This window comes from Chionomys nivalis, chromosome 21 (genome assembly GCF_950005125.1).
Source record: "Chionomys nivalis chromosome 21, mChiNiv1.1, whole genome shotgun sequence".
Classification (NCBI taxonomy): domain Eukaryota; kingdom Metazoa; phylum Chordata; class Mammalia; order Rodentia; family Cricetidae; genus Chionomys; species Chionomys nivalis.
In genome coordinates, this window is record NC_080106.1 from 21515779 (window position 1) to 21538320 (window position 22542).

Genomic DNA, 22542 nt, shown 5'->3' on the forward strand with positions numbered 1-22542 from the left:
GGGCGCGCGCACGCTCACACGAAGATGCGCAGATTCACGCCAGTCTCCGCGGTAGCGCGAACTGAAGCCCACTGTGGGCGGAGCCAGGCGTGCGAAGAGGGCGGGATCACGGCCACGCCACGCCCCCGGGCGAGGGGTCGTCCTAAACCTCCCCCCTCCACAAGTTTCCCGGCTTCTAAAGCGACGGGCGAAGGCGGTGAAGACACTTATTGCCGGCGGGCGGACACGTGGGTACTGAGGACTCCGCGGGAGCCCAGGGTTCGGGGGACGCAATTCACAAAGAGAGCAAATGTCTGCATAGGCGAGATGCTACGGGAATACTAAGACTGCAGCCAGGATAATCACTGGACATGGACCCCTAATTTTAGCGCTGATTTCAACACCCGCGTGCCCCAACATATAGATTCAGACGCGCGGTGGATGTGGCTTTATTACGCAGACAGATGGGTCAGGAGCAGGGACCCGAGGGGAGGCAGGAGGACAGTGAGGGCGTAGGCGTCGGTACGAGACTGAAGAGGGCACGGCGGCCAGAGGAAGGTGAGGGCGGTGGGCCGGCCTGCAGAGAGCTGAGTGCTGCCTGGCGATGCTCTCGGGACACGTCCCCACGCAGGTCCAGGAGGGCGGAGACATGGTCCTCGCTGCAGGAACACCACTACGAATGTCAGCCCCGCCCTTGCCCTCCCGGGCTCCTTCCTCCTCCCCTGTCCCCCTCTCCGCACCTCACATCGGGAAATTTTTGCCTCAGGCCTGCCACCTCGAGGCCGAGCAGCGTGGGGTCGTGGAGGCTGAACAGTTCCCGCAGCGCGAGCAGCACCGGCGCGCAGTGAGCGCTCTCCTCTAGGCCCTGAACACATTGGGGCAGGGTTTCCAGCGGGCCCTCGGCTCCCACCCGTCTACTGAGATTCTCTGTAGACTGTAGACTGCCTGCCCTCCCAACGAGCTCTCACCAAACCCAGGAAAAGCTCCTTAAGCTGGACAGCATCGTATCCAAGGCGCTCAGCCACCTGGGTCCGCTCGTCAGCACCGCGGCACACTAGGCGGCCCTGCATCAGCGCGCGCAGGTATTGCAACACCACGGTTCGTTCCGTCTCCGCCAGCAGCAGCTGCAGGGCAGGTAACCAGTTTGAATTGAGTACAGATTGCCATCAGCAGCGCCCCTTCCCCAACCTTCCTCTCCCTGCTCCACCTGAACAGCAGGCTTCCGCACACGCCAGAAATCCTGGCAGAAGTGCGACGTGTGTTCACACACACCATCCAGCAACTCAGAACTTAGCAGCCACCGGCGCGAGGGTAGAGATGCGAACAGGGGCTAGGGAAAGCATGGCACAGACAGGCTAGAGGAATAATCCGGATCCCGCAGTGACCCCCATAAATATACCGTGTTTCTCCCTCCCACTCCCACCCTGGCTGGATTGGAAGCCTCACCTGGAGCTCAGCCTGCAGTGCTTCCAATACCAGGCGGCAGATCCTCTTCTGTACGTCGTCCAGCGAGGCTTCTATTGGAGCCAAGACCCCTGAAGCTTCCCCGTCTGGCAGCAGGACGGATAACGAAGAGCTGGCCCAACCAAAAGTACGACTTCAGGACCAAGGCCAAGGCTCGCATGGCCCTCAAGGATTCATCCGTTCTGGCGCCACCTTGTGGTGCACAGTGTGTGGTGGGGGTGGGGGCGGGAAGGGTGGCTCTCAGTTTGTGAAAATGATCTGAAAGGTTAGGAAGGCATGCCCAGAGGGCTTGCTGCTAAAGTAAGCTCGAGTTAAGTCACTCTTTAGTTTCTTTGTTTCCTCCTCGGTAAGGGAGGGGAGCTAATTTTAGATAAGAGGGAGTAAAAAGCATCCTTTTGTCCGGGCGGTGGTGGCGCACACCTTTAATCCCAGCACTCGGGAGGTAGAAGCAGGAGGATCTCTGTGAGTTCAAGACCCCAGCCTGGTCTACAAGAGCTAGTTCCAGAACAGGCTCCAAAAACAAAACAAAAAAAAAACATCCGCTTGTATGTCTGTCCTTGTGCCTACTACAGAGGGCATAAAAAGAAGTTAGCCAGGCCTGGTGGAGGCTGAAGAAGGAAGATTGCTACCAGTTTGAGGCCAGCCTGGACCACAGGGTGAAACTCTTGTCTCAAAGCAGGAGGAGCACGGGGGAAATTTCCTAGTTCATAGCTGTAACTTCAGAACTTCAGATATTATCTGATATAGAGTAAAGCCTTGATAAATATTTGCTAAAAGGATATAAATATTCACATCTTTATTTATTATCTCAGACTATTCTACTGAGAATAACTAATAAGAAAAATGACAGATGCATTGTGGTACAACTAGTATCAGAGCCGGGATTAGAACCCCACCTTTGCGGGCCCAAAGTGGGTCAAACATGGGTGGCCTCCGTGCGTTTGAGGCACTCGGAAGAATGTTAGTGCAAGCGTAGTACCTCAGTGCTGACTGGTGGTTGAAGGCAGCCAGCAGGTAGGGCACATAGTGAGGGGCTTCTCCCCTGAGATGGTCCTGAGAGAAGTGGATCAGAGCATCGCTGAAGCTGTAGTGGGCAGAGGGGACCCTTGGGTTTGCTGCTGCTCGGGCAACCCCACAGCTGCAGCCCCACTTTCAAGTCCTTGTTTAAAGGAACCCTTTCCCCACTGGCGTGGGGTTCCCCTATTCACTCAGAGCCCTTTGGTTGCCAGGGATTGTGAATGGGCCCCTGCTTGGCAAACCTCCTCAAGAACACGCCCAGTTCTGACAGTGCCATGTCATGCACCCGCCGATGCAGTGAGTCACTGATCAGGCTGGTCACTTGAATGTTCTCAGCCAGGATCTACAGGCAGGGAGGAGCAGCCTTTAGAAATCCCCTAGACCTGCCCACCTCCCTTTCATTGTGGGAGCTGCCCACTTGCCTTGGGTACTTCCCACCCACCTGCATTACAATGGCTGGCATTGGTGAATGGTAGAAACCAGACGGGTCTGTGTTGGGCTCCTGCTGCCTGCTCCACTCAGCTACTTCTCCATCTAGTGCCTTCCGCAGCCACTGAGCCACACTTACCTGGGAAGAGAGGATAGCGAGCATCAAGACCTATAAGGATATCGACAAGACATTCAAAGAGACAGTGGTCACAGCGATGGGCAGAGCACCTCTGTCCTCTGCCCTAACGAGTCACCTGGACTTGGGCCACAAATGCTGTCTCCAGCTGCTCGATGTTCTCCGAGGTCAGGAGGGGCTGTAGCTGGGACACATCGGCCTCAGGCCCCCGTTCCAAGTTCCCCATCATTTCCTTCCTAGAGATGGAGAGCAGGATGTCATACTGAGCCTCTAGTCTTCCCTCTTACCACGCCTCCAAGAACACTCACCCCATGTACACATGCAATGCCCAGTGCAGCAGGGCAAAGGTGTCGGCAGCTCCCAGATCAGGCCCTGAGAGGAGCTGTTGCACACAGCGGCGCAGGCCACTGTGCAGGGTGTGGGCCCAGAGCTGAACCACATTATAGTTTGGTGGGCAGCAGGGCGCCACTAGGGCCTCAGCTGTGGCCAGCTCAGCAGGCAAAGCTACCTGCAGCTCCTCAAGCCACCCTGCGAGGGCCCCTGGCTCAGGCAGCGCAGGTGATGCGAAGTGGGCCCGATCCAGGCCCTCCTGTAGCGCCCGAAGACATCGCTGACGCCAGTCTCGGGGTGCCTGCCCCAGGATTGTACGTTCAGTCTCCGCCTCTGCCACACGAAGAGCAGCTACCAGCAGGGCTGGATCTTCCCGGGCTAGTCGCCCTGCAGCCCCGGCAGCTGCCTCCACAGCTTGGCACAGCGCCTCAGCCAGGAGGCCCAGTCCCTGGAATATTGGCAACTCCAGCCCTCCTAGGGGTGCCCATGCTTCCTCTTGCAGCTGCTCTAGCTCCCGTAGGCTCACGTATGCCTCCAAGAATCTCTGAGTATCGATCAGGGTCTGTGTGTGGGCCACTGCGGCTGGCACTAGGGAAGAAAGGAGGTCGGTTGAGGTCTCAGTCTTCCCACCTGTGCTGCTGGTACAGCAAGGTACATGGAGGTACTGAGACGTGTGCGAGGTGTTAAATATTTAGTGATGAGCACAGCAGAGCGCTGGTTAATCCGAACATTCAGGCTATGGCCTAGAGTTGGGCCATATGTCAATCCCTGAGCCAATAGATCATGAAATCAAGAACGCTGGGGAGGTGGGTGGGTGGGAGGCTAGAGAGAGGCCTCAGTGGTTGTGAGCACTTGCTGCTTTTTTGCATAAGACTTGGGTTCGACTCCCAGCACCCATGTGGCAACTCACAACTGCCTATGACTTCAGTTCCAGGGGATCTAAGTCCTCTTCTGACCCCTGCATGTACCAGGCACTCATATGGTACACATACATACATACATACATACATACATACATACATACATACATGCACGCATGTATGCATACATACATACAGGCACCCAAACATACACTTAAAATAAAAATCTTTCAAAAGAATGTTAGAAGACAGACAAATAAATGGGAGACCATATTGACTGCTATTCACCCACCTTGTTAGCTACATATATATCTGTATTTATGTGTATATATATTAATTGATGCATATATAGAGATGCAGGTATTGTTGAACTTTGTATGTGTGTGTGTGTAATTCTGGGGGAATGCCTGGGACTGAATTTAGGTTCCTGCACATACTAAACACATGCTCTGCCTCTGAGCTAGAGCCCAAGCCCTTTCAATGTGCTAACCACCATGGCCACAGCCCCATAATGGGATGTCCGTGCTGACTTCCATGTCTGTGCTTGAGAAGCCCAGGATGAGCTTGTGTGTCCTATTTCAGAGATTCTTGAAGTTAGGATTACTCTCTGGGATGTCCCAGGTGCCTCTCTCCAGTAATCACTTCCCTAGTGCCCCAGCTGCTGCTCAGCGTGGGTATTTGTGGACTCCTAGAAGCCGAGCCCAGAGAACCCCCACCCCCACACTCACCTGCTTGTAGTCTCGGCAGCAACTGAGTCAGGACCTGAAGCTGCTTGTGCTGGACGACATGTTCCCTCAGGGGTGCCAGAGTTTGGGAGGTCTGAGACAAACCCTGGAGTAAGTGGTGGGCCTGGCTCAGGGCTTCCCGCGTTCCCTGCACAGCTTCAAGGGCTCGGGTCAGCTGCCACACGCCAGTCTGTACACCTTCCAGGTATGACTGCACCACCGACTGTGGAGAGTTAGCTGGTAAGGCCTGGCCAGCCCTGTGTCCCACTCCAATGCTCCTGCTCCCTGGTCCTGTACCCACCTTAATTCGTGCTTCCAGGAAATAGTTACGCTGCACTTCACGGCTTCGGTACTGGCCCAGGCGGGCCAGCTGCTCTGGCCGGTAGAAGATGCCTGAGGCCCACTTGAGTGCTGCGCCCCGAGCCAGCTGTTCTGCCCTCTCCTGCTCTGGCCACTCAGGCCCTGGACAGGAAGAGCCTGGGCAGATGTGTCCATCAGGGTGGGCCTGTGGCTAACAAACCTGCTGCCCTTCTGTTTCCTCAGCAATTGCCCAGACAGCCCACCCTTTGCTACCCTATAGAGTTCTAGCCAGACCTGACAGGAAAACACAGCACTACTGTTTCCATTTTTCTTGCCATCATCCCTCCCGCCCCAGCCTAGCTAGCAAGGCTCATACCAGGAAGAAGGATGGGCTGTATTTTGTCCTTGGCTGCTGAGTCCATGGTGTGCCTCAGGAGCTGGAGATGTGATAGACACACAGGTGTCAGCCTGGTGTAGTTCAGAGTGGATGCCCCTTTGTCCCCTCTGAGAAAGAGGAAGAGAGGTAGGAATGACAGAAGGGGGTTACCTGGGAGGCCTTGGTCCTCTGAGGTTCTGGGTTGTCCCTCTGCAGATGCCAAGTGAGAGAGCATGCAAATAGGCCCAGCACGCTAGCTGCAAGTCCCTTTTCTGCTCTGTAATGCCCAGGAAATTTGGTACAGAACTTACCAGGTCAGACCAGTGCCCAGTTCTCCCTCCTCCACGAATGGCCTTGGCCTTGAGAGTGGCCTTCTCTCTCCTGCAGAGCTGGGCACACCCTCACTGCTCACGGGACAGAGTGACTCCAGCTCCTCTGGCACCAGCAGCCAAATTCCTCTCCCCAAGGAAGTCTCTCTCTCACTTGTCAGCCCAAAAGTCCCTTTTTATCCCCAAGGCCCCTCCTTTTCCAAGGCAGAAAGGAAGGAAGTTGAGTCTCTGTCGCTTTATTCCCAACAGGAAAAGCATCTGCATTGAGGTGGGGAGAGCTGGGCGCCACTTCCTGTGGGGTGGGGGCAGGCATGAACTCCCTGTCATCAAGTCTTGACCAAGCCCATCTAGGACTTCTGAGCGCTCAGGAAACACATATGCACATACCAAGCTGGTTTGAAGAATGACCCTCCCGTGTGTTGATGTGGCTGCACACAACATGACAATCTGAGACTGCTGATGGCTCTCCCCCTCTCCCCCCACTGAGAAGGGCACGAACCTGTGTAGAGGAAAGAGAGTCTGTTGTTTGGAGAGAGTGCAGTGGGAGATAGCAGTCAGGGATCAGAAAGGTTACATTGTTCCCGAAATGGACAGGGAACCAGGGACATTAGATGATAATAATGTAGTCACCACTTGGTGTGCCACCTAAATCCATCCATCAGGATAGACCCTCATTTCCTAGCGGCCAGAAGTCTAGGCTACCAAGGGCTTTGCCACTCAAGTTCTGAGTCAGTTTTGATGTACAAAGGCCCAAGTAAGTACCCTTGCTGAACATGAACACCTCAGAAAGACTACCCTAATTTCAGAGCTAGCACCAGAGGCTCTATTATAACTAACTCTTGTGAATTCTGCTTGTTTCACACTCTTACAAGTATGAATCCTCAATAGACTTGCTGAAGGCAATACCAAAACAAACTAACAAGTGATAACAAGGTTAAAAATAAATATCACTCATCAGCTGGCAAGATGGCTCAGTCAAGAGCACTGGCTGCTCTCGCAGAGGACAGAGGTTCAATTCCCAGCACCTACATGGCAGCTCACAACTGCCTGTTAACTCCAGCTCCTGGAGATTTGACACCCTCTTCATGTGCACAAACCCCCACACAGACACACACATATACAAATAATAAAAATAAAATAAAAACCTTAAAAACAAATGAGACTTGCAAACACACAGTTCTTCCTATCTGTCAGGAACTGCCTTAAAGATTTTCCTTATATTCCGACAGAGGCAAATACCTTTGCACGGGCTGAGAAGTGGTTGTGAACAAGACTCGTGACCTCTGAACTGGCCGGAGGAAAATGATGCTGGAACTAAAGAAGAGTAGAGATGGAAGAAGTGGGCAGGCTAGATACAGTTAGTGCTTACTGGTTTGGCAAGAACTAAAGAAGGCAGGGATGATCTCAAAGCAGTAAGGACGCCTTCAGAGCAGTTTTAAGTTAATAGACCAAGCTTATCAGGCGGTATGGCCTCCCTTCCCTAGATGGGGGTTCGGGCAGTTAGTTTGAAGGCACGTTAGCAAGTAAGATTCGGTCGTTCCCTCTTTTCTACTGCTCACTGACAATCCCTGCCCGGCCCCTGCCACTTCCTTGTATACAATTTGTATGTCTACTAGCGGTCCTAGGAGATTCTTTCGTCTTCTTGGCTAATGATACATTTGCTGATGGTCCCCGAGGTTTTACGTCTAGCTCTGCAGACAGGAATTGCACCAGTTACCCTGGGAGGGCGCGAGACGGAAGCGGAAGCAGCGGCGATAGCTCCGGTGGCCCGGCGACTAAGAACGGAAGCGGAAGTGGCGCCGCCGCCGGCCTGGCCTGGCCTGGCTAAGGGGAGGCGTAGGGCCGGAGGGCGGGAGGGCGGGCGGGCGCGATGGCGGAGGCCGGGCCACAGGCGCCGCCGCCCCCGGGTACTCCAAGCAGGCATGAGAAGAGTCTGGGGCTTCTCACCACCAAGTTCGTGTCGCTTCTGCAGGAAGCCAAGGACGGCGTGCTTGACCTCAAGCTGGTGCGGCCCGGGCTGAGGGGCGACCAGGGAGATGGTGGACCAGGCCTGGACCAGTAGCGGGAACCGCAGTCCTGCCCCCTAGGTCCCCCAACAGCCGGCCGCCAGCCGTGTGCTTTCTCACGGGCGAGAGGCGGGAGGTTGTTTTCATTCGCTCAAACCATAGAGCTTGAGCTCTGTGACTGAGTCGGGGCTGCAGGTGCTGGTCCTCGTGGTCCTTCGTGGCTAGCACAGGGAAACGAGCATCAGAATATCAGAACACAACTAAGCCGAGACTCTTCCCCAACCACACTGCTGGAGTGGCTGGAGGGAACTCCAGGGGTGGCGCGCAAGACTTACCCCCATCCCAGACTATAGGTATCGGGGTGCACCCTTAAGAGCGGCGCTAGCGTTCTCCATTCTCTTCTGCTTGCCAGGCAGCCGACACTCTCGCTGTGCGCCAGAAACGGCGGATTTACGACATCACCAACGTGTTGGAAGGTATTGGTCTGATCGAGAAAAAGTCCAAGAACAGCATCCAGTGGAAGTGAGTAGGGATGTTAGGGAGGGCAGAAGTGTCCGGCATGGGAGGGTGGTTGTAGGAGTGAGCAGAGGTATGGGACCCGGAGTTCTCAGCAGGTCCTCTCAGTCTCTCATTCCTCCGGTTCAGGGGTGTGGGGCCCGGTTGCAATACCCGGGAGATTGCCGACAAGCTGATTGAGCTCAAGGCAGAGATCAAGGAGCTGCAGCAGCGGGAGCAAGAGCTTGACCAGCACAAGGTGTGGGTGCAGCAGAGCATCCGGAATGTCACAGAGGACGTCCAGAACAGCTGATATCCTCTGGCAGGCCCGGCTCTGGGGAGTGGGCAAGGGACCCTCAGCCGGCTTTGCCCCTTGGGGCGCTGGGCCCTGTCCCTCTCGGGAGAATGATCCTGCAGCCCCTGGTTGGATTCAGACTTGAGGCTCCCTTTTCTTCCAACCTTAGCCCATGATCCTTACCCACTTGGACCTCAGGTTCCAGAACTTCCTCTGAGGGCTTGTGTGTCAGACAGCTGCTAAAACATTGGGTCTTCTGTGTTCTGCCGTCTGGCACAATAAGAAAGGCACCCGCTGTTCTCCTTAACCCCCACACCTTGGCCTACGTGACCCACGAAGACATCTGCAGATGCTTTGCTGGTGAGCAGAGCTTGGGGAAGGGGAGATGAGGGTGGGGCTGAGCATCAGGTTCAGTGCTCAGGGAGAAGTTCCATCTCTAAGAGAGTTCCTGGTACCTGCTTAAAGAGAAGCCAGGCAGCATCTCCATTTGAGAGCCACTGGAACTCTGCAGAGACCAGCAACACTGAGGGTACAAGCCTCCGGTGTGTCCCTGGGTTTGCTTCTTAGACATGACAGAGGCACAGAGAAAAAGTGGAATGTATATGTTTGTGCACGAGGGCCAGCGGCATCCAGCATCCATTTCTAATCTGTAGTTAGTTCAGTTGCATTGTGTATATAGGAGCTAGTCCTTTTTATATTCCGTCTTGTATCTTGGTCTTGGAAAAACTTGGTTAGATGTGTTTCCAGGGATCAACATATTTGAGAAGTGAAGTGCTACCTGTAGCTAGTGACCTCACTCAGTATGTAATTGTACTTGAATCCCAGCACTTGGAGGTAGAGGAGGCAGATCTGAGTTTGAGGTCAGCCTGGTCTACGTTGCAAGTTAATAGCCAGAGCTATTAACACAAAGAAACCCTGCTTTGAAAAAACAAACAAAAAAGACTCTGTCTCAAAAGGAAGGAAAAAAGAAGTGTGTTTGCACTGGATTTTCTGGTTACTGAGCATGAGTTTTTGGGGGAGAGAAGCGTTTTAGCCCTGCCCAGCACTCTGGGATGGTAGAGGCTTAATACTCAGTCTCCTAGAGACTGTGACTTCCTGTCTTGCTCCAGTGAACAGACACTTCCTTTCCTAGCTCAGGTTGAGTTCCTGGGCCCTGACCCATTCCCCTTGTGGTTCTAGGAGACACCCTCCTTGCCATCCGAGCCCCCTCAGGCACCAGCTTAGAGGTGCCCATCCCGGAGGTAGGTGCTCATCCCTTGAGGCGGTGTCAACTGAGGGCGGATGCTGGCTGTGGAGCTTGATAAGTTCTGGGTGGGGCAGGTAGGGGGAGGCCTGGAGTTGGGGGTTATCTAGGTGGATTGGCAGACAGTCTGGCTCCCACCCAGTAAGCCATGCCTACTTGCAATTCTACTTGTTCGTTCCCCATCTTGTGCACCCACCTCCAGGGTCTCAATGGTCAGAAGAAGTACCAGATTCACTTGAAGAGCATGAGCGGCCCCATCGAGGTGTTGCTAGTGAATAAGGAGGCATGGAGTTCGCCACCTGTGGCGGTGCCTGTACCTCCCCCTGAGGATCTGCTCCAGAGTCCACCTGCTGTTTCTACTCCTCCACCTCTGCCCAAACCTGCCTTAGATCAGCCCCAGGAAACCTCTCGTCCATGCAGTCCCCAGCTAACTACCCCCGCTCCTGTCCTTGGCAGCACTGAAGTCTCAGAGGTGGCAGGCCAGACAGCTGAGATTGCAGGTGAGACTCATGGTAAGATGTAATGAATTATTCTGGAGCCCACAAGAAGGTGTCTGTGTTGTGGAGTACCGTCCTAAGAATTGGGATAGGCTGCTGAGTCCCTGCTTAACTTTACTTGTGAATATGCCCTTTTAAATTACTTTTTTCATTTATTTATTTTTGAGGGGGAGGCATGCACAACATCCACGTGGAGGTCAGGTCAGATGGCAACTTGAGAGACTGGTTCTCTCCTTTAATGTGGGTTCTCTCCTTTAATATGGCAGAGCTCAGGTTATCAGGTTTATCCACAAGTGTCATTACTCACTGGGCCATTTCACTTGCCCTGAATATGCCCTTTCTAACAAGGAAGATTTGACTGTGTAAGGAGTTTTAGTAGGCAAGTTTATCCCAAATTAGACAGTATCCAGTGGATCCCTCCTCTAGGACCTTTGCCCTATCTTCATTGATCTTTTCTAGATTGCATCTTGTAGCTAGTGGTGGCTAATTCACTTTAGGTTTGTGTATCAGCATTGTGGTCATCCTGGCCATAACATCTAGCCTAGCCAAGCTCTAGGGTCCATTTCCTGACTCCATGTGATTGGGTTTGGGATGTGGTTGCAGTGAGTGGTGGCCCTGGAACTGAAAACAAGGACAGCGGTGAGCTCAGCTCACTCCCACTGGGCCTGACAACATTGGACACTCGGCCTCTGCAGTCTTCTGCCCTCCTGGACAGCAGTAGCAGCAGCAGCAGCAGCAGCAGCAGCAGCAGTTCATCTGGATCCAACCCTTCTACCTCCTTTGAGCCCATCAAGGCAGACCCCACAGGTGGTGAGTACTTCCTGAGGGGCGAGGGCCAGCAGGGAAAGTCAGCTCAGTGCTGTATCAAACACACAGCTGGGAAATGCCCTTTCTTCTGACCCCTCTTCTCTGCCACCCAGACAAGGGTGTCCAGTCTCCGGTCAGGGCTGGTGCCTTTGCCCCCTCCCTAGAACTTCAGTCACTGAGCCTCACTAATTGAGATTTGCTACTCTACTCCCCTTGCCATTCGTGTTTCCTTGTCTAGATGCCTTTAACAAGCACTCCATGTTCTCCTTGAGTCTGCCTCCTAATCACACAGTGCTGCTCCTAAAGGGTCTAAGTCTGGTGCTTTCTTGGTCCCTGCTGATGCTCTTTCCTCCTCTGTCTTTACTCTCAGCTCTTGGCTTTTCTGCATCACTGGCTTAAACATTGGTACTTCCCATATCACACCTGGAGAGGGCCTCAGCTCTAGGGAGCTGATAATGGGTTTCAGCCTCTACATAGTCCAGGTATTTTACCCAGTCTCCACATCTCTCTGTCTGACGTCCATCTTCTGCATCCCTGGTGGACACCTCCTTCTTGCATGCTTCAGCTGAACTTACCCACCCTGCTCCCAACTTGACTTTCAAGTTCTGTGTGGACTCTTATCCCAGACTCAAGACACCTCTGTCACCTCAGTTCCTGGTCCCTCTGCTGCCCACCTTACGTTGTCTAGGTAAGGTCTGTGAAGCAGCTCTTCTCATCCCTCTCGCATCCTCAGCACCCAGATAACTGTGAGCCATCTTCACTCAAGATTTATAGTCATTCTTTCCTTTAAAACTTTTTTTAAAAAATTTTTTTGTAATTTCATGCACATATTCAATGTGTTTTTTTAATTGTTGTCTTTTTGAGACAGGGTCTCTCTATGTAGCTGCGGCTGTCCTGGAACTTGTTATGTAGACCAGGTGGCCTCTGCATCCTGAGTGCTGGGATGGAAGGTGTGTGCCACCATACCCAGTTCTATGTAGTGTACTTTGATCACTTCCAACCCGGATCTCCCCCTTCATTCTCCTACTTCTTCCTCTTCCATTTTCATCTCTTTTATAACCCATTGATTCTAGTTAGTGCTACATGCAAGCACAGATCCAAAGAAAATGACTCCCCCTTTCCCAGCTAGTTGACTGGCTTGATCTCATGTAGGTAACCATAGCTGCTAGTGAATTCACGAATACCGCGGCACTGTTAAATCCATGACCAGCATTCATAGCACCTTTGCATTCCATGGCGTGCACATACCTCCTTTAGCAGTGTTCCCTGAACACTGGGCTGAGCACTCTACCGGTTCTCAGTACTTTGATGAGCTACGAGCTCCTGCTGCCCATTTTCTCTGATCAACATAGAAGTGTAAAAGTTTAGGAGATGCCGGGCGGTGGTGGCGCACGCCTTTAATCCCAGCACTCCACTCGGGAGGCAGAGGCAGGTGGATCTCTGTGAGTTCGAGTCCAGCCTGGTCTACAAGAGCTAGTTCCAGGACAGGAACCAAAACCACAGAGAAACCCTGTCTTGAAAAAACAAAACAAAAAAAAACAAAAAAAAAAAAGTTTAGGAGATGATTTGATGATATGCCTATTTAGCAAAGCAATAGGAGTAAGTTCCCTGCCTACGAGCTATGATCTCTCCAGCCATGGGCCTTTGAGAAGGTTTACAGTACCAGGTATGAACTACTTCCTATGGAACTGGCTTCAGATCTAAGCAAAAGGGGCTTGGTTACCCCCATAAGAGTTATGCCCTGGTAGGCTTGTATTATACCACATAGGGGCTATTGCCTGGTAAACCAATTAAAAGCATCCTTTTCTTTACTCTTACTAATGGAATGGCCTTTCTTCAGTGCAGTCCTGACTGGTATTTCTCAGTTTGTAAGTATGCCTGGGATATTGCTCAGTGGTAGAGTGCTTGCTAAGCATGTATGAAGACGTGTGCTATCACCAACACCACAGAGTACTGGGGTGGAGAGCTTGTGCACATGTGCTCTTCCATGGGATTGGTTCTTTTCATCCACCTTAGTGTGGGCTCCAGAGATTGGAGTTAAACAGTCGTGCTTTAAGACAAGCATTGGGATTCACTCACCTATCTCACTGGCCTCCCCAAATCTGTTTAAAATTATTTGTATGTTGGGCAGTGATGGTGGTGCACACTTTGAATCCCAGCATTTGGGAGGAAGAGGCAGGCGGATCTCTGAGATTGAGGCCAGCCTGGTCTACAGAGTGAGTTCCAGGACAGCCAAGGCTACACAGAGAAACCCTGTCTCAAAAAAGGGGGGGGGGGCTGGAGAGATGTCTCAGAGGTTAAGAGCATTGCCTGCTCTTCCAAAGGTCCTGAGTTCAATTCCCAGCAACCACATGGTGGCTCACAGCCATCTGTAATGGGGTCTGGTGCCCTCTTCTGGCCTGCAGGTATACACACAGACAGAATATTGTATACATAATAAATAAATTAAAAAAAAAAAAAAACAGAGAGGGTTTGTGTATGCACGCCCTGCCCTCAGAGACCAGAAGAGGATAGAGGGCATTGGATCCCCTGGAACTAGAATTACAGGAGGTTGTGAACTGCCTGGTGTGGATGCTAGAAACCAAACTCAGGTCCTCTGGAAGAGCAGGAAGCCCTCTTAACCACTAAGCCGCCTCTCCAGCCCTAATACCCATCATGGTCTGCTCAGGCTGCTCAGGTTTCTTTTCCTTTCGATTCCCATGTGTGTCCTCCCGGTCAGAGGTCTGAAGTAGGTTCATCACACCAGCACTGCCCTCTGTCAACATGTTTTCTTGTCCCAGCCCAGAGCAGGTACCCAAGAAGGGCTGGAGTGGATGGGGACTCTTCTCTCAGAGAAGGTGTGCACCCACAGCTCAGAAAGCAATTGGAGTTTTGCAGTGTGTTTTGTTTTGTTGTTTTTTGAGACGGTTTCTCTATAACAATCCTGGCTGTCCTGGGACCAGGCTGGCCTCGAACTTACAGAGATCCACCTGTCTCTGCCTCCCAAGTGCTGGAATTAAAGGTGTGCGCCACCACCACCCGGCATGTCTCTGAGTTAGAATGGCTGTACTTGTCACCTGCACTGGGCCTTTGGTAGCCTTGGCTCAGCACTGAGGAATTTAGGTCAGCAGACAAAACACCTATTCCTCGGTAGGACCAACATTTCCTCAGCTGTGTGGAACTCTGGGGATTAATGATTCATGACCTGAAGAAAGCTGGACTGTAGTAGGACCCAGCTGAACCTCTTTTAAGCTTAGTTTTTTTTCTTTTTCAGTTCTGGATCTCCCCAAAGAGTTGTCAGAAATTTTTGACCCCACACGAGGTAGGCTGTGTTCCTCCTTTGGAATGGATGTAGGGGAATAAGGAACATAATTTTGAGTTCTCATCTAAGGATGGTGTTGTTCTGGGTACCCTAGAAAAAGGGTGAGGCTCCTTCCTAGTGGATGTGTGGGGTGGGGGTTTTCCTCTATGGGGTTTGGTGGGTGGAGAGGTAAGAGCCAGAATCTGAGTGAATTGTGTTCATTCCCAGAGTGCATGAGCTCCGAGCTGCTGGAGGAATTGATGTCTTCAGAAGGTGGGTAGCCCAGGAAGATGGAGAGAGCTCTGGGCAGGGGGTGGGTGACTGCTGGGGGTTTTGGCCTAAGACCTCAGCCTGATGCTCTCCGCAGTGTTTGCCCCCCTCCTCCGACTTTCTCCACCTCCCGGAGACCACGATTACATCTACAACCTGGACGAGAGTGAAGGTGTCTGTGATCTTTTTGATGTTCCTGTTCTCAACCTCTGACATGTCCTGTGCAGCTGCAACCCAGACTGTCTGGGCTGGGAGCCACTTAGGGACTGCCCCAACCCCCACCCCCAGCTTGAGAGAGCCCCTGACTCTTGGCTTCCTCAGCCTTCCCCAGTTGCTCAGTTCCAGCCATGCCACCGTGTCTCGCACTGGCACTTGTACTGTGCTAGCAGAGCAAGGGAGAGAGCTTAGCCCTCTCTACGCGGAGCCCAAAATGTTTGCCTTTTCTTTTCTGAAGCCGTCCTTAGCTGGGCACAGCTGCCACCCAGTGGCACATCTGCCCTGTTCCTATCAGCCACTCTTCTAAGGAGGGAAAGCTGGTAAAGCTGGGTAGTTGTCAGCTGCCACCCTAACTTCCTTTCCCACCAGCTCACCCTGCAGCTTCTGAGCCTCTCATGTGTTCCTTTCTGCTGTGCCCTGAGTCCTGGATCTCGGCCTTGGTGGAGGGGGTTAACAAGGAATTGATGTGTCTAGCTAGGAATCTGGGTGGGCAGGTCCCTGAAGAGTGGCCCAGTCTCCTTCTACCCCATACTCTCTCCCTCCCTTCTGTTTATTCACTTACCCTCATCTAGAGCCATTTGCAGAGATTTAGAAAGATTTACAGTAACGAATGGATTCCTATATAAAGATTATTTTTATACTTTTTTCAGCAAAAGGAAATTGTAATATTTGTACAGCATCCAAGTGAATAAAGACATGCCTAAGGCTATCTCTGATCTGGTTCTTTGGGGCCCCTCCCCGGGACTGCTGGGTTGTAGCTAGGACTGGGTGGGTCACCTTACTGGAATGGGAGGTGTGGCCACTGTGTGGGAGCCTACCCTCCCAGTCTCCACCGGCTGCACCTTGGCGAGGGGCGGGGCCAGGCCTTCTCAGTGGGGCGGAACGGGTCAGGGCAGGCTGGGTCCTACCCTCCTACCCCTGAGATTAACCCGGAACTAACAGGCTCCTTTGGGAAGGCCTCGGAGCCAGATCAAAAGTGGGAACCTGAACCGTGGATGCAGGCCACCGAAGCCAGACTTTAGGCGGAGGGAGGTCCTCGTACCCCGCAGACGAGGTGCACCCTCGGCGGTAGGTGGCACGTTTGTGCCAAGTGCCAGCGGCCACAGCGGCAGGACTATGGCGCCCCAGAGGAACGTGGTGAAGATCGCCGTTCAGAAGTCTGACGCCATCCCACAGCTTATCCAGCTAGACCAGGTCAATGGGACTGTCCGAAAGCCGCCTCCCACTTCTGGGTTGTTCCTCTTCCCTCGGCCAGCCCAGCCCACCCCTCTTAAAAGTCCCTCATCCCAACTCCTCACCCTAGAGTGACAACTCCACTTGCAGGCAAAGCCCCTGGCCACTGTGCTGAAGGAGGTGTGCGACGCGTAAGTGCCGCAGGCCCGGGCAAAGGTGGGGGAGGGCAGGGACAGGTGGGAGAGGCGACCCTGGACTTTCCTTGCTGAGCTTCCTGCCCCACAGGTGGAACGTGCCTCACTCCGAGAGCTATGCCCTGAAGTTCGCTGATGGGCACAAGCGATACATCACAGAGAATGTGAGCCCTCTCCCAGCCCCACACTACACAGGGTCCCTTTAACCCACCTGGGTTTGATTCAATATATTTATTCTCCCTGCTCTGAATGTGAGCTTTTACTGACCTCCCCCCCCCAACAGATGATCCAGTTGACCATTTCCCAGACCCCTCTTTAACTTCGCTCCTTTCTGCTGTTTCCTCCAGAACCGCACCGAGATCAAGAATGGAAGCATCCTGTGCCTCAGCACTGCCCCAGTAATGCCCCTTTCAACCCTCTCCTCCTCCCGCTCCGCTGGGTCCCTCTGCTGCCTAGGGGTCCCTTTACTGCCTAGTGGTCTCTGTGGGGAGTCTGGAGGCCCCAGCTCCTTAGTGCACCACCTAGTGGACACCCAGGCCCTCACACTTCCAGTAACATTCTTGTCTAACCACTTCAATCTCTCTACTGCTCCTGCTAGGACCTGGAGGCCCAGCAGCTGCTGGGTGGGCTGCAGAGTACAAATCGTGAAGTGTGCTATCAAGCCCTGAAAAACCTGGTCCCGCTGGCCTCAGACATGACCTTTGCCCAGGAGGTCATCAGCCGTGATGGGCTTCAGAAACTAAGCACCATCATCGAAAATGGGGATGAGTGAGCACAGGGCCGTCTGTGGTGGACTGGGGAACATAGCAGGATTTGGGAATCGTGGTCTGATCCTACTCATCCCCATGTTCTCTGCAGCCTAGGGGAGATGCTGGCCCTTGGTCTAAGGGCTTTCCTGGAGCTCATGGAACATGGTGTGGTGTCCTGGGAGACACTCAGCATCCCCTTTGTCAGGAAGGTGTGTGTCCTCTTCCAGGGGCAGTGGAGCAGTGCCCGTATCCAGCCCTCATGTATTGGCACTGACACCCTCTGTCCCTTACAGGTGGTATCTTACGTGAATATGAACCTAATGGACGCCTCTGTGCAGCCCTTGGCCCTCAGGCTGTTGGAGAGTGTGACTCTGAGCAGCCCTGCCCTGGGCCAGCTGGTGAAGAGTGAGGTGCCACTGGATAGGCTGCTGGTGCACCTGCAGGTGTAAGCCTCTAGGGTACAGAATGAACAGGGGAAGCAGAACTAGACTCCGGATGTACAGTTGAGCCTGCTCCTCTTCTCGCCGTAGGATGAACCAACAGCTGCAAACCAAGGCTATAGCACTTCTGACAGCCCTGCTGCAGGGGGCCAGCTCTGCGGAGCGCCAGGTGAGTGCTGTCTGGGGTGGCTGCTGTGCTCCAGCTAAGAGCAGAATCCTCTAAACCCCCTTCTCACCCACCACAGCACATGCTTGACTACCTATGGCAGAGGAATCTTCGCCAGTTCATCTACAAGGTGGGACGGGGCAGGCCCAGGAGACCCTCTCACCGGTCCTCCTTTCCCAGGGAGTCTTACTCAAGCCTGGCTGTCTTCCAGAACATCATCCACAGTGCAGCTCCCATGGGCGATGAGATGGCTCACCACCTGTATGTGCTGCAGGCTCTTACACTAGGGCTGCTGGAGCCACGCATGCGGACACCACTTGACCCCTACAGCCAGGTGCACAGAGGTACAAAGGCTGGAGGGTTCCCTAGAATTTTGTTTTGAAACTGTGATCTTGACATGCTCCTCCCCATTGGCTTCAGGAACAGCGGGAGCAACTGCAGGCCCTGCGCCATGCAGCCTTTGAGCCAGAGGGGGAGTCCTCAGGCACAGGGCTGAGTGCTGACCGCCGCCGTTCTCTCTGTGTCCGAGAGTTCCGAAAGCTAGGCTTCTCTGTGAGTGACCCCTTCCTTAGTCCCCAAACTTCCACCCAGGCTGCAGTTATTCTAGGACCATGGCCCTTCCTGAGCTGCCTGCATTCCCATCTCTAGAACAGCAACCCAGCCCAGGACCTGGAGCGTGTGCCCCCAGGCCTGCTGGCCCTGGACAACATGCTCTACTTCTCCAGACACGCACCTAGTGCATACAGTCGGGTTAGTAACAGAATGGGGCGCCGGGGGTGGTAGCAGCCCAGATGCATCAGGGCCTCCATGGAGATCCTGTTGCCGTTCTCTGCTCCCACTGCCTTAGTTCGTGCTGGAGAACAGCAGCCGAGAGGACAAGCATGAGTGCCCCTTTGCCCAGAGCAGCATCCAGCTGACGGTGTTGCTGTGTGAGCTGCTCCACGTCGGGGAGCCTTGTGAGTTGAGCTAGATCCAGTGTATTTGGGGTCAGGGGACGGAAGGGCAGAGAGGGCCAGGGGCTGTAGACACTTTCTCCCTGAGCCCCTCCTGCCCCCCCGTTCCAGGCTCCGAGACCGCCCAGGACTTCTCACCCATGTTCTTCAGCCAAGACCATAGTTTCCATGAGCTCTTCTGTGTGGCTATCCAGCTGCTGAATAAGACCTGGAAGGAAATGAGGGCAACACAGGAGGATTTTGACAAGGTGGGTGGGTAGGAGGCAGCAAGGTGCTTCTGGAAAAGGGTCTTGAGCACAGGTCCTATACTGAGCTTGTGAGGTCCTAGGTAATGCAAGTGGTTCGGGAGCAGCTAGCCCGGACGCTGGCACTGAAGCCCACCTCCCTGGAACTCTTCCGAACCAAAGTGAATGCTCTCACCTATGGGGAGGTGCTGAGGTTGCGGCAGACAGAACGTCTGCACCAGGAGGGCACTCTGGCCCCTCCTATACTGTGAGTCTCAGTCTCCACCTTCCCCCATTGCCCTGTGGACCATGCTCCAGCTCACCCTGGTGAGTGACTCCCACTCTCCATTCAGGGAGTTGCGGGAGAAGCTGAAGCCAGAGCTCATAAGCCTGATCCGCCAGCAGCGTTTGCTCCGACTCTGTGAGGGAATGCTCTTCCGCAAGATCAGCAGCCGGAGACGCCAGGGTCTCTGAATGGGCTAAAGGTGTTGGGGGGGGGTGTTTGTGTTCAGAGCCCCCTCATCACTCCTCTCTTCCCTTTTCGGCAGACAAGCTGTGGTTCTGCTGTTTATCCCCCAACCACAAAGTGCTGCAGTATGGGGATGTGGAGGAGGGGGCCAACCCACCCGCCCTGGAGAGTCTACCTGAGCAGCGTAAGCAGGGCGGGGCTTGGGCTCCTACACCTGTTCTCCCTCTCCCTAGATGCCCCTTATCTTGGGTCAGCCTTGGGCCACAGTGATCAGCCAAATCTTCTTTCTACAGTCCCTGTGGCAGACATCAGGGCACTCCTGATGGGCAAGGACTGCCCCCATGTTCGGGAGAAGGGCTCTGGGAAGCAGAACAAGGTGACTGCGGTAGGGCCAGAGGCTACGCCCCCTCCTATCCCACTCTGCCTGTTCCCTACTCAGTGTCCTTGTTCCCACTCTCCTAGGACCTCTATGAGTTGGCTTTCTCCATCAGCTATGACCATGGGGAGGAAGAAGCATTCCTGAACTTCATTGCCCCCTCCAAGCGGGATGTAAGTTTCTGGGCTGCACTGTTGGGTAGATGGGTAGAGGGAACAGAGAAGCAGGCACTGAGTTGGCCCTGTTCATCCCTAGTTCTACCTGTGGACAGATGGGCTAAATGCCCTGCTGGGCAGCACCATGGGCAGTGAGCAGACTCGGCTAGATCTGGAGCAGCTGCTTACTATGGAGACCAAGTTGCGCTTGTTGGAACTGGAGAATGTGCCCATTCCCGAGCAGCCTCCCCCAGTACCCCCGCCCCCTACCAACTTTAACTTCTGCTATGACTTCAGCATCACTGAGCCTTGACTGAAGTTGGCCATGGGCCACAATGGTGCTGCTGTGGCAGCCACAAAGAGGGGTGGAAGTCACAGACAACCTGACTAGCAAAGCCTCTAGCAAAAATAAAGTTAGCTTGACTTGTAAGTTATGTGTCCAATCAGCTCTGAACCTGTGGGCCAAGGCTGTTGATAAACACAGTAAATGATGTAAGGGGCTCCAGGTGCTCGGGACAGCTAGCTGCCTTTGGAAGGCCGGTGTTGGGTGGAAACAGGTAAGGACTATTGCCCTTCTTGAACATGAAGAGAGGGATGACCTGCCATCTGAGGTAGCAGCCAAAGTAGAGACCGGAATGTGGGCCAACTGAAAAGAGAAGTACCAGGGCAGGACACACTGCCCCAGATGGATGCCTTCCTAGGCAAAAGCAATAGCGTCTCTGGAAGCAATGTTTTTAGTCAGCCCCCATTCCCAAGACTTCTTGGCCCTGCCCTTGTTCTATGTGGGATGTAGAAACCTTCGGTGAGAGGCATGAGGGAGAGACGCACAGCTGAAGAAGGCTGTTAAATCCAAAGGGGTAAATCACAGAGAATTGTGATCTAAGCATGGTTATATGTGAGGTGGTCACAGACAAGCCAGAGTCTATGTGGGCAGAAGTGCTGAGACATGGTGGGTCCAGCTGGAGTCACAAACTCCAAGCCCCTAAGACAAATAATTCAGCAATCCAGGGGCCCTAGAGGGTAGGCTGAAAGCTACCATTACCCTGAATGACTTCTATATGCCATTCATTACTCCTCAGATACTGTGCTTAACTTGCTCTTCACCAATGTTGTGCCTTAAAATTGATTAAATGGGGACTGGAGAGATGGCTCAGTGGTTAAGAGCATTGCCTGCTCTTCCAAAGGTCCTGAGTTCAATTCCCAGCAACCACATGGTGGCTCACAACCACCTGTAATGAGGTCTGGTGCCCTCTTCTGGCCTGCAGACATACACACAGACAGAATATTGTATACATAATAAATAAATAAATAAATAAATAAATAAATAAATAAATAAATATTGATTAAATGGCATTTCCTTTAGAAAAAAATGCTAGCAAAACACTTGGACCTGGGGGGGAAAACAAAACAAAACCACATTTCCCATCTTCAGAGTATCCATGCCTGGACACAGAGCCTTGCTACTACACTTAGAAGACTTTTGAGTTTAAGGTAGAAATGGAGGGTAGGGGTCCCAGTTGCAGTTAGTGTCCCAATACAGTCAATTCTCTGTACCTTCAGTTACTTGTCCATGCCACCACCACCTTGGCAATAACCCCCTGGCTTCTGATCATTTCGATAGCTGCCATTCCAGCATTGCAAATTTAATGTGATTATATGCTCATACATACACCCTGTGGCGGTATGAATGAGAATGGCCCTCATGGGCTCATGTGTTTGAATGCTTGGTCCCAGTTAGTGGAACTGATTGTGAGGGATTAGGAGGTATAGCATTGTTGGACGGGGTATGTACTAGAAGTGGGCTTTGAGGTTTCAAAAGCCCATACCAGGTGCAATCTAGCTTCCTCTCTGCCTGTGGATCGGGAGGTAAGATCATGTCTGCCTGTCACTATACCCCCCACCATGATGGTCATGGACTAACCCTCTGCAACTGTAAGCAAGCCTCCATTAAATACCTTCTTTTATGAGTACCTTGGTCACTGTATTTCATTATAGCAATAGAACAGTAAGACACAACCTATATTGTTCAATATCTCACTACTGTTCTATTGCCATGGTTACCATGATTGAGTACTGAATTGAGCTGCCAAGTTGCATAGACATGTTTTAGTCCTTCTGTTTTGTCTTCAGGGTTCCTGTTGCCAAGCTGGCATCCTCCATGTATCCCATCAGGGCCTATATACACCCTTCCATACCAGAACCAGCTCCAGTCTGTCCATCTGACCTCTATGCCCCCTTTTGCCTTTCACTGCCTTGATGTCTTCCTTGACCTTCTAAATTCATTGCTGCCCTAGGTTCCTTGCCCCGGGTGCTAATTCTCTGTTCGTGCATCTCCTGCATACCAGACTGTCCCTGCCTACTGATTTATTTACCTCCCTATCGAGTCTGGTGATTGGGAGAACAATGGCACATCTGAATTCCAACTTGAAGCCCAGTGGCTGCAGGTACTCAGCACAGGCTAGCTGCTTCTAGAACCAATAGACAGACAGACACACAGAGGATCAACTGGATGGACCACCCCAGAGCTGCTATTGAGTCATTGGCACTGATCAGAAGGTTTGGACTATATGACCACCTATGACCCTCCTA

The 22542-nt window shown here is 53.0% G+C and overlaps 3 protein-coding genes across 8 annotated transcripts; 2 read left to right on the plus strand and 1 right to left on the minus strand.

Annotated features, from left to right (window-relative positions):
* Nucleotides 1–145: 145 nt before the first annotated feature.
* On the minus strand, nucleotides 146–7543 carry Exoc3l1 (exocyst complex component 3 like 1). Of its 5 annotated transcripts, XM_057753614.1 has the most exons (16): nucleotides 7185–7543; nucleotides 6333–6444; nucleotides 5928–6237; nucleotides 5617–5744; nucleotides 5242–5417; nucleotides 4944–5163; nucleotides 3334–3943; nucleotides 3144–3261; nucleotides 2903–3028; nucleotides 2703–2803; nucleotides 2423–2527; nucleotides 1426–1555; nucleotides 1187–1309; nucleotides 948–1103; nucleotides 720–844; nucleotides 146–638 (listed from the first exon to the last, which is right to left on the minus strand). In XM_057753614.1, exons 4-16 carry the CDS (start codon nucleotides 5660–5662, stop codon nucleotides 449–451), a joined length of 2226 nt encoding a protein of 741 aa, XP_057609597.1. In that variant the 5' UTR covers nucleotides 5663–5744; nucleotides 5928–6237; nucleotides 6333–6444; nucleotides 7185–7543; the 3' UTR covers nucleotides 146–448. The 5 variants fall into 5 exon arrangements, with proteins under 5 accessions (XP_057609597.1, XP_057609598.1, XP_057609599.1 ...); XM_057753615.1 differs by lacking the exon at nucleotides 5928–6237; XM_057753616.1 differs by lacking the exons at nucleotides 5928–6237; nucleotides 6333–6444; nucleotides 7185–7543 and adding an exon at nucleotides 5788–5874 and having other exon boundaries at nucleotides 5617–5677.
* A 260-nt stretch (nucleotides 7544–7803) lies between these two features.
* On the plus strand, nucleotides 7804–15761 carry E2f4 (E2F transcription factor 4). Of its 2 annotated transcripts, XM_057753529.1 has the most exons (10): nucleotides 7804–7950; nucleotides 8364–8473; nucleotides 8597–8758; nucleotides 9058–9101; nucleotides 9921–9982; nucleotides 10187–10484; nucleotides 11085–11291; nucleotides 14542–14589; nucleotides 14797–14841; nucleotides 14936–15761. In XM_057753529.1, exons 1-10 carry the CDS (start codon nucleotides 7816–7818, stop codon nucleotides 15049–15051), a joined length of 1227 nt encoding a protein of 408 aa, XP_057609512.1. In that variant the 5' UTR covers nucleotides 7804–7815; the 3' UTR covers nucleotides 15052–15761. The 2 variants fall into 2 exon arrangements, with proteins under 2 accessions (XP_057609512.1, XP_057609513.1); XM_057753530.1 differs by lacking the exons at nucleotides 14542–14589; nucleotides 14797–14841; nucleotides 14936–15761 and adding an exon at nucleotides 12157–12680.
* A 129-nt stretch (nucleotides 15762–15890) lies between these two features.
* On the plus strand, nucleotides 15891–20374 carry Elmo3 (engulfment and cell motility 3). Its single transcript, XM_057753531.1, has 20 exons — nucleotides 15891–16248; nucleotides 16378–16418; nucleotides 16513–16585; nucleotides 16769–16819; nucleotides 17020–17189; nucleotides 17280–17379; nucleotides 17464–17615; nucleotides 17701–17779; nucleotides 17856–17906; nucleotides 17988–18110; nucleotides 18197–18328; nucleotides 18425–18526; nucleotides 18624–18732; nucleotides 18841–18977; nucleotides 19058–19221; nucleotides 19307–19419; nucleotides 19502–19606; nucleotides 19716–19798; nucleotides 19885–19971; nucleotides 20054–20374. Exons 1-20 carry the CDS (start codon nucleotides 16171–16173, stop codon nucleotides 20264–20266), a joined length of 2163 nt encoding a protein of 720 aa, XP_057609514.1. The 5' UTR covers nucleotides 15891–16170; the 3' UTR covers nucleotides 20267–20374.
* Nucleotides 20375–22542: the final 2168 nt, after the last annotated feature.